A 15,409-nucleotide genomic window follows, 5' to 3' on the forward strand; every position below is an offset into this window, starting at 1 on the left:
TCAGGGTGCCTGCTTATCGTGTGGGACCCACTGGACCTACCCCTCCTTGGGGCATTGATCTTTGGAGATGGAGCAGACATCAGGGACAGCGACCCCCGTTTGGCATGTCACGTGAGTTCTTTGACTTGAGGGACGGAGGACCGGCCGACCGAGCCCTACCAGTCATGGTGAGACGATTACGGGACACCGGCGACCTTGCTCAGGACACTGCTGATCAAGTACGCCAGCTGTGGACTAGAGTCGAGCGTGCGGAACAGGAGACGCGTGACGTCCTCCGGGAGTTTCACATGAGGCAGGTAAGGTGGGAATCTCGACTTCAGGATGCAGAACGCCTAGTGGCTCGTCTTCAGGGAGCATCCACATCTTCGGCACCACCTCCTGACGCAGCTCATCGCGGTTAGGGATAGACCTATCGTAGTAGGATATTAGTAACTATGTTATGTACTCCGGCTCTATGTTTAAGTGACTACACTACTCATGGAGCCGTTATGCTGTCGGATTAGTGTTACTTATGTATGCTCTTACGAGCAAATTTTCTTGTACGAAATGCGGATAATATTAATAAACTTTTGTGTGTTTTGCTAAATTATTCTCAGTTGCTATGTGTTGAGACATTATGATTGCATGCTTGATGATAGTAATGCTTAGGTTCGTACCCTACACCTAGTTAGTAGGATCATAACCTCACCGAAACCACGTACACTCAACATCTTTCCGTTTCATGACAGAAAGATGCCTCGCCCAGCTACTCGTGGAAATCCCGAACCAACCCCGCCGGAAGTTGACTCTACTGCTTTCCAGGCAGCCGTGTCTGCTGCGGTCACGGCAGCTATGGCACAACTTCACCGAGGGAACAACGGAGGAGGTAACGGGCAAGGATCCGGAAGTTCGAACAACGGGACGAACCAAGGACTCACTAAAACGTGCACCTACAAGGATTTTGCGAACGCTAAACCCCGAACTTTCAACGGTACCGGAGGAGTGATCGCCCTGAAGCAATGGATCGAGAAGGTAGAGTCGGTATTCGAGATATGCGAGTGCCCCGAGCAGATGAAAGTGAAGTTCGCGGCCTGCACTTTTGTGGACCAAGCACTCACTTGGTGGAATGGTCATGTGGAAGCTATGACACTCCCTGTCGCCAACTCTATTCCCTGGGCAGAGATGAAAGAGATGTTGACGGCTGAGTACTGCCCCCGAGGCGAAATACAGAAGATGGAGCAGGAACTATGGAATCTCACGGTGCAGAATGGGAACATCGATGCTTACATATCGAGATTCAGCGAACTATCTCTGTTGTGCCCGGGTATGATCACATCAGAGGGGAAGAAGATTGAACGATTCATTTGGGGACTGACATCCCCCATTCAAGGGAACGTGATAGCTGCTAACCCTGAAACGTTTGACAGCGCGAAGAGATTGGCAAAGAGGCTCTATGATCATAACCACAAAAAGGGCGAGGAACCGGTAGAGACTGAGAAGAAGAAGGAGAGCGATGGTAAGAAGGGATGGAACAACAAGAGGAAGGGGCGTCAAGGTCCCGAGACCTCTAAAAAGCAGCAAACGGTGGCAGTTCACGCTGTCACTGCGCCGGTACCAGTCACATCACATGCTCCAGCCTCAGCTACTTCAAATACTTCAAGACCCTATTCCGGCACTCATCCCAAATGCACCAAGTGCGGTTTCCATCACCAAGGAGAATGTAGGGAGTTCCATTGCACCAGTTGCAATCGAAGGGGACACACTGCAAAGTTCTGCAGGACTTACCCTTCTCAGAACCAGAGTCAGGGAAACAACCAGAACAACAACAACAATCACCGCAACACCAACAACACCAATGCCGGCGGCAACAACGCAGGGCCTAGCCACACCTGTTTCGGGTGTGGAAGGACGGGGCATTTCCGTCGAGATTGCCCTAACAACAACAACAACTCCGGAAACAGAGGAACAGGAAGAATGCTGACTATGGGTCAGAGTGATGCAGTCCAAGATCCCGCAGTTGTGACCGGTACGTTTCTCCTAAACCACACTTATGCATGCATCTTATTTGATACCGGAGCGGAGCGAAGTTTCGTAAGCGAGAAGTTTAAACATTTACTAAAACAACAACCCCAGAAGCTAAATGAAACCTATACGGTGGAAATGGCCAATGGGAAGACCGAATCCACTAGGGAGATCTACATCGGATGTACCCTAACCCTTAACCAGCACGTCTTTCAAATAGATCTGATGCCAGTGTCAATTAGGAGTTTCGATGTGATTATCGGCATGGATTGGTTAAGCCCCCACCATGCTGAGATTATGTGCCACGAGAAGGCCGTTCGCCTTCGTCTCCCGAATCACGAAACCCTAGTAATTTACGGAGACAAACCTAGCACGAATCTTCGTCTTATCTCGTGCATCAAGGCACAAAAACATCTGCGAAAGAACAACTTAGCGTTCTTGGCCCACATAGTGGACAAGACAAAAGAAGAAACTAACATTCAAGACATTCCGGTAGCGTGTGAATTTCCGGACGTGTTTCCCGAAGATCTTCCAGGAGTACCCCCAGAGAGACAGGTTGAGTTCCGAATCGACCTCGTCCCAGGAGCAACTCCTCTCGCTAAATCACCATATCGACTGGCTCCTGCTGAAATGCAGGAATTGTCCAGCCAACTCAGTGAGCTTCTGGACAAGGGATTTATCCGACCTAGCTACTCGCCATGGGGAGCTCCGGTGCTCTTTGTCAAAAAGAAGGATGGATCTTTCAGAATGTGCATCGATTACAGAGAGTTAAACAAACTCACTGTCAAAAACCGCTACCCACTCCCGCGAATCGATGATCTATTCGACCAGCTCCAAGGAGCTAGCTACTTTTCTAAAATAGACTTACGGTCCGGATACCACCAACTCAAGGTCCGAGAAGAGGATATTCCTAAAACCGCTTTCCGAACCCGCTATGGACATTACGAATTCGTCGTAATGCCCTTCGGTCTAACTAATGCACCTGCCGCATTTATGGACCTAATGAACCGAATCTGTCGACCGTTCTTGGACAACTTCGTCATTGTGTTTATCGATGACATCCTCGTCTATTCTCGAAGCAAAGAGGAGCATGGCCAACATCTCCGACAAGTCCTAGAGACGCTGCGATCGGAAAAGCTTTACGCCAAACTCTCCAAGTGCGAGTTCTGGCTTCGGAGTGTGAATTTCTTAGGCCACGTAGTTAGCCAAGACGGGATTCATGTGGATCCCTCTAAGGTCAAAGCTGTGGAAGGATGGGCAACTCCGACTACTCCCACGGAAATTCGTCAGTTCTTAGGCCTAGCAGGCTACTATAGAAGATTCATCCAAAACTTCTCAAAAATCGCCAAGCCACTTACCTTGCTTACGCAAAAGAGTGTGCCATTCAAGTGGACAGACAGGCAAGAGATTGCGTTTCGAACCTTGAAGCAAGCTCTTTGTAGCGCTCCTGTATTATCTCTACCCGAAGGAACAGAAGATTTTGTAGTATACTGTGACGCGTCAAATCAGGGCTTAGGTTGCGTTCTCATGCAACGAGGAAGAGTAATAGCATATGCGTCCCGTCAACTAAAGACGCACGAAGTAAATTACACAACCCATGACCTAGAACTGGGAGCTGTGGTCTTCGCTCTAAAAATTTGGAGGCACTACCTGTACGGTACAAAGTGCACCATCTTTACGGACCACAAGAGCCTCCAGCACATCTTGAATCAGAAGGAGCTGAACATGAGACAACGAAGATGGGTGGAATTGTTAAACGACTACGAATGCGAGATCAAGTACCATCCAGGCAAGGCCAACGTGGTAGCTGACGCATTAAGTCGGAAGGAATACACGAATCGCCGCACGAAAACGCACTCGATAACCATTCAGTCTCATCTGACCACTCAAATTGCATCAGCCCAGGCAGAGGCTGTGAAAACGGAAAACAGAACTAGCGAGGCATTACGTGGAATGGAGAAGAACCTGGAAGTCAAAGAGAATGGGGTATACTACTTCATGAACCGTATTTGGGTTCCAAAAATCGGAGGATTCAGGGAGATCGTTATGAAGGAAGCCCACAAGACACGATACTCCATTCATCCTGGTTCGGACAAGATGTATCTGGACATTAAGCAGCACTATTGGTGGCCTAACATGAAGGCGGAAATCGCAACCTATGTTAGTAAGTGCCTTACGTGTGCCAAAGTAAAAGTGGAATACCAGAAACCTTCCGGATTGTTACAACAACCGGCAATCCCTGAGTGGAAATGGGAGGGGATTTCTATGGACTTCGTGACCAAGCTGCCCAAGACGTCGGACGGATTGGACACCATATGGGTAATAATCGACCGACTGACGAAATCTGCCCATTTCCTGCCCATCAAAGAGTCCTACAAGATGGAGAGGCTGACGCGTTTGTACCTACGAGAGATTGTAAGACTTCATGGAGTGCCAAAATCCATCATTTCGGATAGGGACAGTAGGTTCACGTCACGCTTTTGGCAGTCGCTCCACAAGGCAATGGGAACTCATCTTGATATGAGCACCGCGTATCACCCACAAACGGACGGTCAAAGCGAACGAACTATTCAGACGCTTGAAGACATGCTTCGTGCATGTGTGATAGACTTCGGAAAGTCTTGGGATACCCACCTACCGTTGATCGAGTTTTCATATAACAATAGTTATCATTCGAGCATTAAGGTGGCCCCTTTCGAAGCACTGTACGGGCGTAAATGTAGAACACCGTTATGTTGGGCTGAAGTAGGTGACACCCAGCTAGCAAGAACACATACGTCGGATAGGGCAATGACAGGACCGGAAATCATTCGCGAGACCACAGAAAAGATTGTCCAGATCAAAACTCGATTACAGGCATCGCGCGACCGGCAAAAGAGCTACGCTGATAAACGGCGAAAGCCCTTAGAATTCCAGGTCGGTGATCGTGTATTGTTGAAGGTCTCACCCTGGAAAGGGGTTATACGTTTCGGAAAACGAGGAAAGCTAAACCCACGGTACATTGGACCTTTCGAAATCGTCGCCCGAATAGGTCCGGTAGCCTACAGACTACAACTACCCGCGAAGCTAAACGGTGTACACCCCGTGTTTCATGTTTCTAATCTGAAAAAGTGCCTATCAGATGAAACTCTCGTCATTCCTCTTGACGAAATCGAAATCAATGAGAATCTCCTGTTCGTCGAAGAGCCAATCGAAATCATGGACAGAGAGGTGAAGCGTACTAAGCAGAGTCGCATCCCGATCGTGAAGGTACGGTGGAACGCAAAGCGTGGGCCAGAGTTCACATGGGAACGCGAAGATCAAATGAAGCAGAAGTACCCCCACCTATTCTAGCATTCTCAAATCTGGCTTTCAAACAGAATTTCGGGACGAAATTCCCTTTAACGGGGGGATGATGTCACAACTGTGAATTTTAAGCTATGTAATCTATACATTCAAATTAATGTGAATCAAAAACTCTAACCAAATACAAGATACAAGTACTATAAATAGTCATCAAACAATTGGAGACCCTAGAAGTTTTGGTTAAGTCCATTTTGGACTAAGACTTCCTTATTGGATCCAAATGAACCAATAAGCTTCCAATTAGACTATCATGGGCTTAGGACCCTAATTGGGCTCTAATTGGACCCACATTCGTTTATTCCAATATTTTGGGCTAGGTAGAACCTAGAAGGAACTAAAACACAAGTTTGACCCATAATTTAACCTAACCTAGCTTAATAAAGCATAAAAATCACAATTTTATTTTATAAGTCCAATAAACACCCTAAACTACCTCTAATGTTGGACTTAGGGGCAAAAGCCCAAACTTTTCCTCTCTCCCCTTCATATTCTCGGCCCAAGGCCCAAATCCAAGGGAGGTTGACTTTGGTTGCCACCTCACTATTATCTAATGGATTTCTAGGCACATATCACATATCTCCATGCAAATCACTTCAAAAGTCATCTCTTCTTCTCTCCTCTCTCACTCTCGGCCAAGCATCATCACACACACCAAAATATCTCAACTTTCTCTCTAGAACACTCAAAGAACTCTCCTTCCCTCCCCTCTCCAAAAATCTCGAAATTTAGGGACTTTCCAAGAGGATTTTGCAAGTAAATCATCATCTAAGGTAAGATTATGCATAGATCTATGGTTTAACTTCTTTTATTATCAAAATCTCTTCCTAATCCATGTAAAAACCGTGATCTTGCACTCTAGAAACCCCATAATCTCGAAAAGTTCATCAAGGAGTGCAAGGGCCAAAAATCACTTCATTTCTTCCAATTTTTCTTCAAGAACCGAAACTACCCACTCAAGGTGAGATTCATACCCCTATTTTCTGTTTTTAAGAGTTTTTGTGGGGGGGAATACAAGTGAAAGTGTAGATCTATATGTATTTGTATGCCTTGTATGATTTCCATGCTTATATGTATGCTTATATGTGTTTTAATGTTGGATCTAGCCATTAAACCCCTCAAAACCGAGATATAACTCATGTTTTATGATATTAGCTTCAAATATGTTACTACATAATAAGTGATACTAGATAAATAGCCAAGTGGTTAGCAACAATTTTCTTTAAGCTAAAAACACACATCTTGGGCCAAAAATGTGAAAAATACAAAATTAAGGGCCCAAAATGACATTTTACAGATTCTGATAGTTGAAATGTGTCAAAACAGTTTCAATAAAGCTATTTCTGGAATTTTATTCATTTTGAGGATTAAAAACATAAATTTCAAGCCTATTGGGCTAAAAATGTAAATTTCGGCCCAATAAGGCCCATTATGCGAATTTTTCTGTTTTGAAGGGCCAAAACTGTGAAATTCTGTAAAACAGTGGACTATAAGTGTCCCAAACCCTTTTCAAAGGTTTAAAATGCTTTTTAAATTTAAAAAGGACCAAAGTTGCAAAAATTTTCCATTTTGGGCCAAAATTGTCAAAATTGCGAAAAGATGGGCTAAAACCGAGAAAAACTGCATTTTCAGGGACTTAAACTGTTTTCTTTGAAAAATATGCTGGAAAATATTAATTTCAATAATTTTTGGTGTTAAAATGTCAAGAAAAATAGTTTAAGGACCAAACCGGGAAATATTCAAATAAAAGGGTTGAAAATGTAAATTTTACAAATAATGAGGGGCTGAAAACAGAAATATTTCAAGGCTGATTCATTATGTACAATGTGATCAAATAATGACACCTCAACTACCAACGAAATACAACTCATTACAATACCAAAAGTCGTTGTTAAACGAATTGGCTCGGTCTCGAGCCAATGAAAATCCACAACTACTAACTCTTGATACATACAAATAACGATTGGTAATACACATACATACGAGTGTGCACAGACGTCTACGCACCATCTTTGGGCCCCAAAAGTGTAAAATCTTGTTTGTTGGGCCTAGCTAGCCCAATGACCTGATCTTAAGGCCCGAAGACATTTTTTTCTACGAAGTGTTGAGTTTTACCGACTTGGCACAACGTAGGGTGACTTTCAATGGCTTGTATCATTGGACCCCAAGGGCCATGGTATTGCTAGAAAAGTCTACACATTTTACGAGGCGGGTCGGGGACCCCTCGCACACATTTTTCCCCAGCCGGTTAATAGAGTTACCGGGGTCTTCGTGACCTCTTTCTCTTCGGATGTGGGACCACTCATAGTCCGGGCGATTGGATAACGTGATTAGTACTGACGACGCCTTCGGGAATCGTTGGTATATCTATAAACCGGGCATTTGTGTAATGCGGGTTTGTAGTAAATAATCAATGCTCGAGAACCTTCCAACGTCGCTTGGGACCGATACTACTATTTTTGTAATGGTTTCAACGCAACTCAACGGATTTCAAAAGAACTAGGGGAACATCGGGTTTCCCTAGGGTTTTTATCACATACAGATTTTAAACGCATACAACTTAAATGAACAATTTTTGCAAGTATAGAAACAAACAAGCATACCTATGGATCTTCACAAACGTTTTTGAAAGCTTTTCTTTTCAGAAAATATCGGATTTTCTGGTGGTTTTTCAAACAATATAAACATTCGATTTCAAACACTACTTATGAACTCACCAACATTTCATATGTTGACGTTTTTCAAAATACTTGTATTCTCAGGAAACCAGTGAGTCAAGGGAAATCATGCTCAGTGACGGTTGCAGTTCATTTTTGAATGAACCAAACAATATTAATTTTTGGAATTGTAATATCTCAACAAAGTATGACATGTAAACACTGCTGGTTGTATTATGTTGATGAATGGTGACGAATGTTGTTTGTTTCATATATATTCAATGTTATGGTATTCAATTGAGTCACGACAGCCCCCGGACGTTTCCGCCGTCTGGTTCGGGGGTGTGACATTCTTGGACAAGGTACAACTACCTTCCCTTTTAGTGCATTTGTGTATTCAATAAATGCCTCCTTTTCTACAAACTTAAAAGGTAGACCACCAACTACAAATAAATTCAACACAGCCTTTTTAATTTGTTTTCCTCATGTTTCGAAGTGCTACCCTCCCCGGATTATACTTTTTAAAATTGTAATGTTGGTTGGTTTTTCAAATTGTCAGTGTTTTGTTTACAATTGTTTATATGCTTATTTAAGCTAAATGTATTGGTATTTTTTCCGTCGGATTTGAGAACACTCTCACACCATTTGCACTTTCCTTGTCGAACTGTATCAATAAAAATATCCTTAAATGATTTCCAACAATCGGTCTTTGTTTTCCATACTCTTTTTCTTTTTTGTGTTGCTTCTTCATTGATTTCTTGTTGAGTGTTGTCAACAAACACCTAATCATCATCAAGCTACAATAGATGACAAAACACAATAACATAACTTGACCTATAATAGATAACAATTAAGTCTCATCCCTACTTGATAGTTGACACTACAATACTTGAATCACAAAACTGAAAATAATATACAATCTTGAAACACAAATATCATAATAGTTGATTCCATTACATAACATAATATTTGAATATTAACCCTAATCTTGGAACACAATAAAAAATACAAACATCATAACACATGAAATCAAAATTCCTGACAACTTACTTGTGTATCTTCATTTTTATCTACCCAATTGTCCACCATTGCTCTTTAATTGAGTGCATGAGATTGATTTGAAGTTCAATTGAGAATGAATGGAAGAAAAATAAAAACGAGATGAATGGGATCGACAATGTCGATCCTAGAGAGGAGAATATAAAGTTTTTTTAGTCCCTTTTGTAGTCTTGTCGTCGATCACACAGAAGGGGGAAAAACAAGATCGTTGAATGTGTTCTAGTCGATGTTGATCACAGGAGATGAGATTTTTTTAGTAGCCTTTGTCGTCGAGCAGAGAAAATAGATTAATGAATCAGTAGGTGTATTTTTTGATAACCCTTCAGTTTCCGGTTCCTTGATCCACTAAACCCAGTTCCGTTTTCTTTTTTTATAAATCCGGTTCCAAAACCCGGAATACCCAGTTGGACCCGTACCCGGAATACCCGAAACCAGAATAAGGCTAATTTTTAAACCAATACCCGGACCGTTTAAGCATTTTTCCGGTTATACTAGTTCTAGTTCTGGTCCGATTTTCCAGTTTTATAACTCATCTCTACTTGGCATTGCCACTTCCAGTAAGCAATTGGTAGATAGCAAAATACTACTCTGCTTGCAATATCCACCCATTTGGATTTGTCCCATCAAATAAAGGCATGTCGATCTTTCGGTGGCGATATTCATACCTACCCATATCGGGGTTAGTAACGAATAATCCAAAGATTAACCCCGGTCTACCATTTCTTCCTTGAGCAATCTTGTCCTTCCCCATCGGTCTCTTGTTCTGATTAAAGATGTAATAATGGTTTCCCCAGATGTGCACCCGGTGTTTTGGTTCCTCTATTCCTTTCATCTTTTTCCCATTAGAACATCCAGGTTCTTGACAATCTCAATTTCAAACTTCACCTCCAGATTGTGGATTGACCTGATACAAGAGTTGAAGAACTAGTTTTGCTGTTCTTCAATGATAGTGCCTACTACCGTCTAGGGATAAGCGTGGGACGGAATCTATACCGACTTGTACCATTCCTAATTTTTCGAAAATCGAATTTGATTGAAAGTCAATCCAAAGTACCAAACTGAATTAACATAACTGGTATCAGTACCTATTTTCGGTACTAGTACCGATATGGATGGTACCAAATCTCAAATTTCGTGATTTTGGATTACTGAGCACCATCTCATATTTTTAAATTTGGTACCGGTTTCGGTATGTATGATACTGTTACAGGATCGGGATTTAGTACAAACTGCTCACCCCTAGTGCCGATAGCTTCTTCAAGACTCTCCAACATCTTCTTATCTGAAATATTCACCTCTTTTGTCACGGCCACCATTCTTTGATACCAATTGATAAGTATCTCCTTATCTTCACTCAATCACAAAGCAACGAAACAGTAGAATGAACACAAAAGGCAGCTTAAAGATTAAACATTCCACTCATTCGAGAGGATTGGCTCTCCAAGAACAAGTTCTTTTTACAAAATTTCTAGCTGCTACCCTAGGAGAATAAAAGAAGCTTAAATACTCACTTTTCTCCCAACTCACTAGACCAGACCAAAAAATGCGTTTCCTACTACACCTAAAAGTGGGAGGAGCACAACCTTTAACGGTTTCTACCAACACACACGACAAAACAATTTATTCAAGGGCAAATCCGTCCAAACAACAAAAAGAGAGCTGAGCTTGCACATAATTACGCTGTTGGGTCTTTCTTGGGCCTTCCACACTTCCCATTGTAGACATGAATAACCGTTGGCTTATCAATATAGTCTGTTTGATGTAAAATCAACTATTTTTGAGATAGTTTATATTAAAACTATAAGGATTAGCATTTTAGATATACATAACACATGTAACAAGTACATCCATCAAAATATCTTTATATACATGCAATATACAACATACAACTTTATATATTTATGTATCATATCAAATCATTAGAGATGTGATTCAACTACATGAAGTAATAAAAACAAAATTCCCTACAAACCAGGAGGTTTCAACAATGGAAACGAACCAAGAATTCCTTCCACATCAATAGGAAGATTAATTGCACGACTAACAATTTCAGGTGTATATGTTCTCCCTTTCCATGTATTAAACCATGGCCCACCACCAACCTCTACAGCTGCCATATCGCTTGTTACATCCAAAATAAGCTACACATCCATAAAAAAAAAAAATAATTAAAAAAAAAAATAGTTTTAAATAATGTTTAAAAACATATAGTAAGTACCTTCCCATTAGCTTTTTCCCAAATTTTCAATGTTAAATCAGCAGTGCATGTATCTTTACAAGCTGCTGCAAACCCAGCTTCTGTAGTTGGAGCTCTCAATGTGGTCCCCGGGTCCTTGGTTGAAGCCTCTAGTTCTATCTGTTCATCACAACCAAGGGCAAAATCATCATTTACTCATAAAGATATTTAGATAAATAGATAATCACCTTATGTGTTTCATTATATGCTGTTACATGCCAGTAACCCCATTGAGTAACTTCCCATTCAACAACTCCATTCCATGGAACAAATTCATAGAAAATTCCTCCATAGTGAACTCCAATCTGAAACAGTAATATTTATAAACAAAAATTAAAAAAATCTAACCAATTTTTTTTTTTAAATTATAATAAAAAAATTTACCAGTGCAGCATTCTCAAAGGTTTCAGATAGTCCTGGCAATTGTCTTAGTCCACCTGCACAAGTCAAACCAACTTCTCCACTTGCACCTTTAAAAACGTTACATTGAACCTATAGACATTAAATTTGTTAAAAAATATAAAACAAGAAAATTTTCTTTAAATAAATAATGGGGATTATAATTATTATTTACCCAAAACCACTTTCTTGGAAAACCACCACCCCAATTCTTCTCAGAATAAGATGGGGCATTTTGAAACTCGTATCTTTCTTCACCCCATTCTATCCAACCTGGAAAAAAAAATTAGAGCTTGAGTAAATGTTTCAAAATAAATTTTTTATTTCTTGATTTTCATTTGATTACACTAAAAAAAAAAGATTTACCTGTAGAGAGTCCACCAGCCATGCATATTTGCCAATGAGGTTCGAATACAGGAAAAGCAGCAAGCCAACCGGCTGTTGACTTTTGCGTTGACCCAACATTTCCCCAACCATAAACAGGGCGTGTGCTGTATTCCCAACGTGCAGTTTTTACAGTTTTTGCATAAGGTGTCCTGAAGAAGTTAAAAGAAAAATGATTGGAACTATAATGTTGTATTGGAAAGAAATGAAACTAGGATATTAACATCAATATTACAGCTTCATATTGTTGCTAAAACTATAATGAATGAAAACTGTTGTGATTCTGTTATTATAGATGTTTACACTTAAAAGGGAGAAAAGAATGGAAAAGAAACACACTTTTCATCATCACGGATGAAACCTTGATTCCAAAGTGGAGTAACTTGGAACCCTTCAACCACACTCTGATTAAAAACCTGCATTTAGACCACTTCTGTTTAAAATTTGTATGTAAACTACAGAGAAACAAATGATTTAGTTAGTTTCATCAAGGAAGAAGATCAACCTGAGGTGAAACTTCATTGTTTGGAGGCTTCTTTCCATTTTGCAATGTAAAAGAGTTTCCAAGCTTCAGCTCATGTCGACCTGTACGTTGACGAAATCAATTCAGTGATAGTATAACAAAAGGTTATAATTAAGTTAATAAACTTACTTCCCCAGAAGTTGTGAGATTCTTCTGTGTATTGGCAAATGTACTCATCATTAGCACCAAGGATTTGAGCTCCAACTCCAGTAAACCGTTGTCCATACTGTAATTGCTCCAAACCATTTAATGGCTTCTTAAATGCAGGATTCTCAACAGAATACATAAAGCAGAAGTTTTGTTTTCGTTCTGGTATCGAGACCTTAAAGTACCAACCCTCAAAAAATTTCCTCGTAGTCCCATCAAAGTGGTATCTGATGCAATTTATACAACAGACTTAATACCAGTACTAATTGAATACATCAGATTAAGTAAGATTGAAATCAGATTACCCGCTGTGAGGAGTACGAAGAGGTCGATTTGAAGGCGTGGGCACATAAACCGGATTCACAATCTCCTTAACGTCTTCTGTGGCTTTCACTTCCACAGTCGAAGAATCATTAATTTCTGCTTTTGGAATCGATTTGACAACAGATAACCGACGTTTACCCTCGAATTTGAGCCTCGGAATACTCAATTGATCACCAGAATACGCTCGATTCATCGGCGATTGCATGGTTTGCACATTAGGTTTAAATGAACCGAGTAACGATGAAGGACAGTAAGGGGAACTTTGCAGCAATGTATACAGATTTGAGTCCATTGAAGCTTGGTCGGAGTTCTGGTATTGGTGTGAAGGAGAAATGGAGGTGGCGTGGCTGTTTCGTATGTGTTTGAAGGCTATGTTTGGCACCGACTTTCGAGATAGGTTTTTTTTTTTTTTTTTTTTTTTCTTCAGCAAACGGACACCATTGATGGGTATGCTAGCCACTTCAAAGTTCAAACCATATTTTAATTTTTGTTTTATTCTTGTGATGCACAATCAGCCACCAATTTGCTTTCAGCCATCTGTATTTTTCTGGTAAAGAACATCCAATGTAGTGTTAAGATGAATATATTTTTTAAAAAATAGTTAATACGATAAATATATATAAGAACCTAATGATTTGAAATTAAAACATTGTCAAATAATTTTAAAAGTTTATAAATCATAACAATTAATTAAAATAGTTGACAAATATAGCTAATTTTATACACATATAAAACACGAGTAGAAACCATTAAATGATTTGATTTTAATAAATATTATTTTATTTATTGTTCAAATTAATTATAATTTTACATCAACCAAATGTTATAAGTATTATTTTGTAGTTAATATAAGTAACATAAATATTTTTAATAATATATGATTACTAAAAGTTTAACTGATAATTTTATTTCTTGCAACGAACGGATATTCGTTTAAAAGGCAAATAAACATTGTTAAAATTACCTTTTCAAAAATGGTGTTTCTTTAGGATACCATTTGATATCCACAAATCCTTCCTCCTTGCACTTAAATAATTTATTTTGATTTGATTTTTGGATTAGTTATACATATGGAAAATTAATAGGAACTTGTATACAAAAAGACTTAGCCTTATGTAGTGAGATAAAACTTAATCATCAAATTAAAACCCAACATCTTAATGAAAAGAGACAACTAAAAGAATTTTGTGATCAATTCGGAATAGAAACAAATAGAAATAAGAAGAAACAGAAAAAAGAGTTTCAATAGAAGAATTTTTTTTTTTTTTTTTTTTACAAAAGAAGACATAATAATTCTAATAAAAAAGATAAACACATAAAAAAGAAATTTATTAGAAAGGAAAACATTAATAAAAAATCCCTACTTGTTTTTCGTGTAGAAAAACATGACATTATGCTAATAAATGCATAAATAAAAAGATAAAAAAAGCAAATTAATAACATGAATAAAAGTGAAGATATAAAACTTCAATTAATAAATTTAATTGATAATTCTTCAGACAATGAAGAAATTTCAGATAATAATTCAGTTATTAATATGATGGATTACGATTCTAATTATTCTTCAAAATCTGAAGAAATTAAATGTAATTGTGATAATTTAAAGCAATGCTCATGTAACATAGACCATCAGTTATACTTACTCTAGTCTCAATTTAAAGAAGATTTAATCATAAATATAATTAGTAATGATATTGCAAACTTATTAAAAGAAATTAATGATATAAAAATAAGGCAAAAAATAATAGAAAATTTAAATACTAAGGAACTGAATATTGAAGAAGAAGGAATCTATTCCATAAAAAGTGTACATGATATGTTAAAAGAAAGAAGAAATAAAAATTTTACTAATATACCTACAGTATAAGATTTGCAAGTTGAAATCCAATCATTAAAACAATATATATCTAAAATAAAAAATGATCAATTAATAAACAATCAACGAATTAATAAATTAGAAAAACTACAAAATAACCAAGACATTGGTACTAGTAATAATAATGATAATAATTTCCTTCAGTCTATGGAACTAGTAATTTCTAGGAAATGGCATGTCACAATTAATTTATTTATTACTTACAATTATCAAAGAAAATTTGTTGCTTTAATAGATAGTGGTGCAGATCTAAACTGCATATGAGAAGGTCTAATACCTACTAAATATTTTCAAAAATCAACATACGTTAAGAGAAGTATCAGGTTCTAAATTGGATATTAGATATAAATTAACAGATGTAAAAATTTGCACAGAAAATGTTTGTATACCTATTAATTTCACGGTAATTAAAAATATGACTAGTAATATAATGATTTTTGAAAATCCTTTTCTGGAAATGA

At 38.8% G+C, this 15,409-nt stretch overlaps 1 protein-coding gene across 1 annotated transcript; it reads right to left on the minus strand.

Moving 5' to 3' along the window:
• Positions 1-10,905: 10,905 nt before the first annotated feature.
• Positions 10,906-13,525, minus strand: VTE1 (tocopherol cyclase, chloroplast / vitamin E deficient 1 (VTE1) / sucrose export defective 1 (SXD1)). The gene is made up of 10 exons (XM_079000515.1): positions 13,054-13,525; positions 12,731-12,975; positions 12,584-12,663; positions 12,418-12,494; positions 12,061-12,230; positions 11,870-11,967; positions 11,680-11,787; positions 11,484-11,600; positions 11,278-11,415; positions 10,906-11,200 (listed from the first exon to the last, which is right to left on the minus strand). Exons 1-10 carry the CDS (start codon positions 13,362-13,364, stop codon positions 11,024-11,026), a joined length of 1,521 nt encoding a protein of 506 aa, XP_078856641.1. The 5' UTR covers positions 13,365-13,525; the 3' UTR covers positions 10,906-11,023.
• Between the last annotated feature and the right edge of the window lie 1,884 nt (positions 13,526-15,409).

This window comes from Lactuca serriola, chromosome 5 (genome assembly GCF_051521515.1).
Source record: "Lactuca serriola cultivar US96UC23 chromosome 5, Lser_US96UC23_V15, whole genome shotgun sequence".
Classification (NCBI taxonomy): Eukaryota; Viridiplantae; Streptophyta; class Magnoliopsida; order Asterales; family Asteraceae; genus Lactuca; species Lactuca serriola.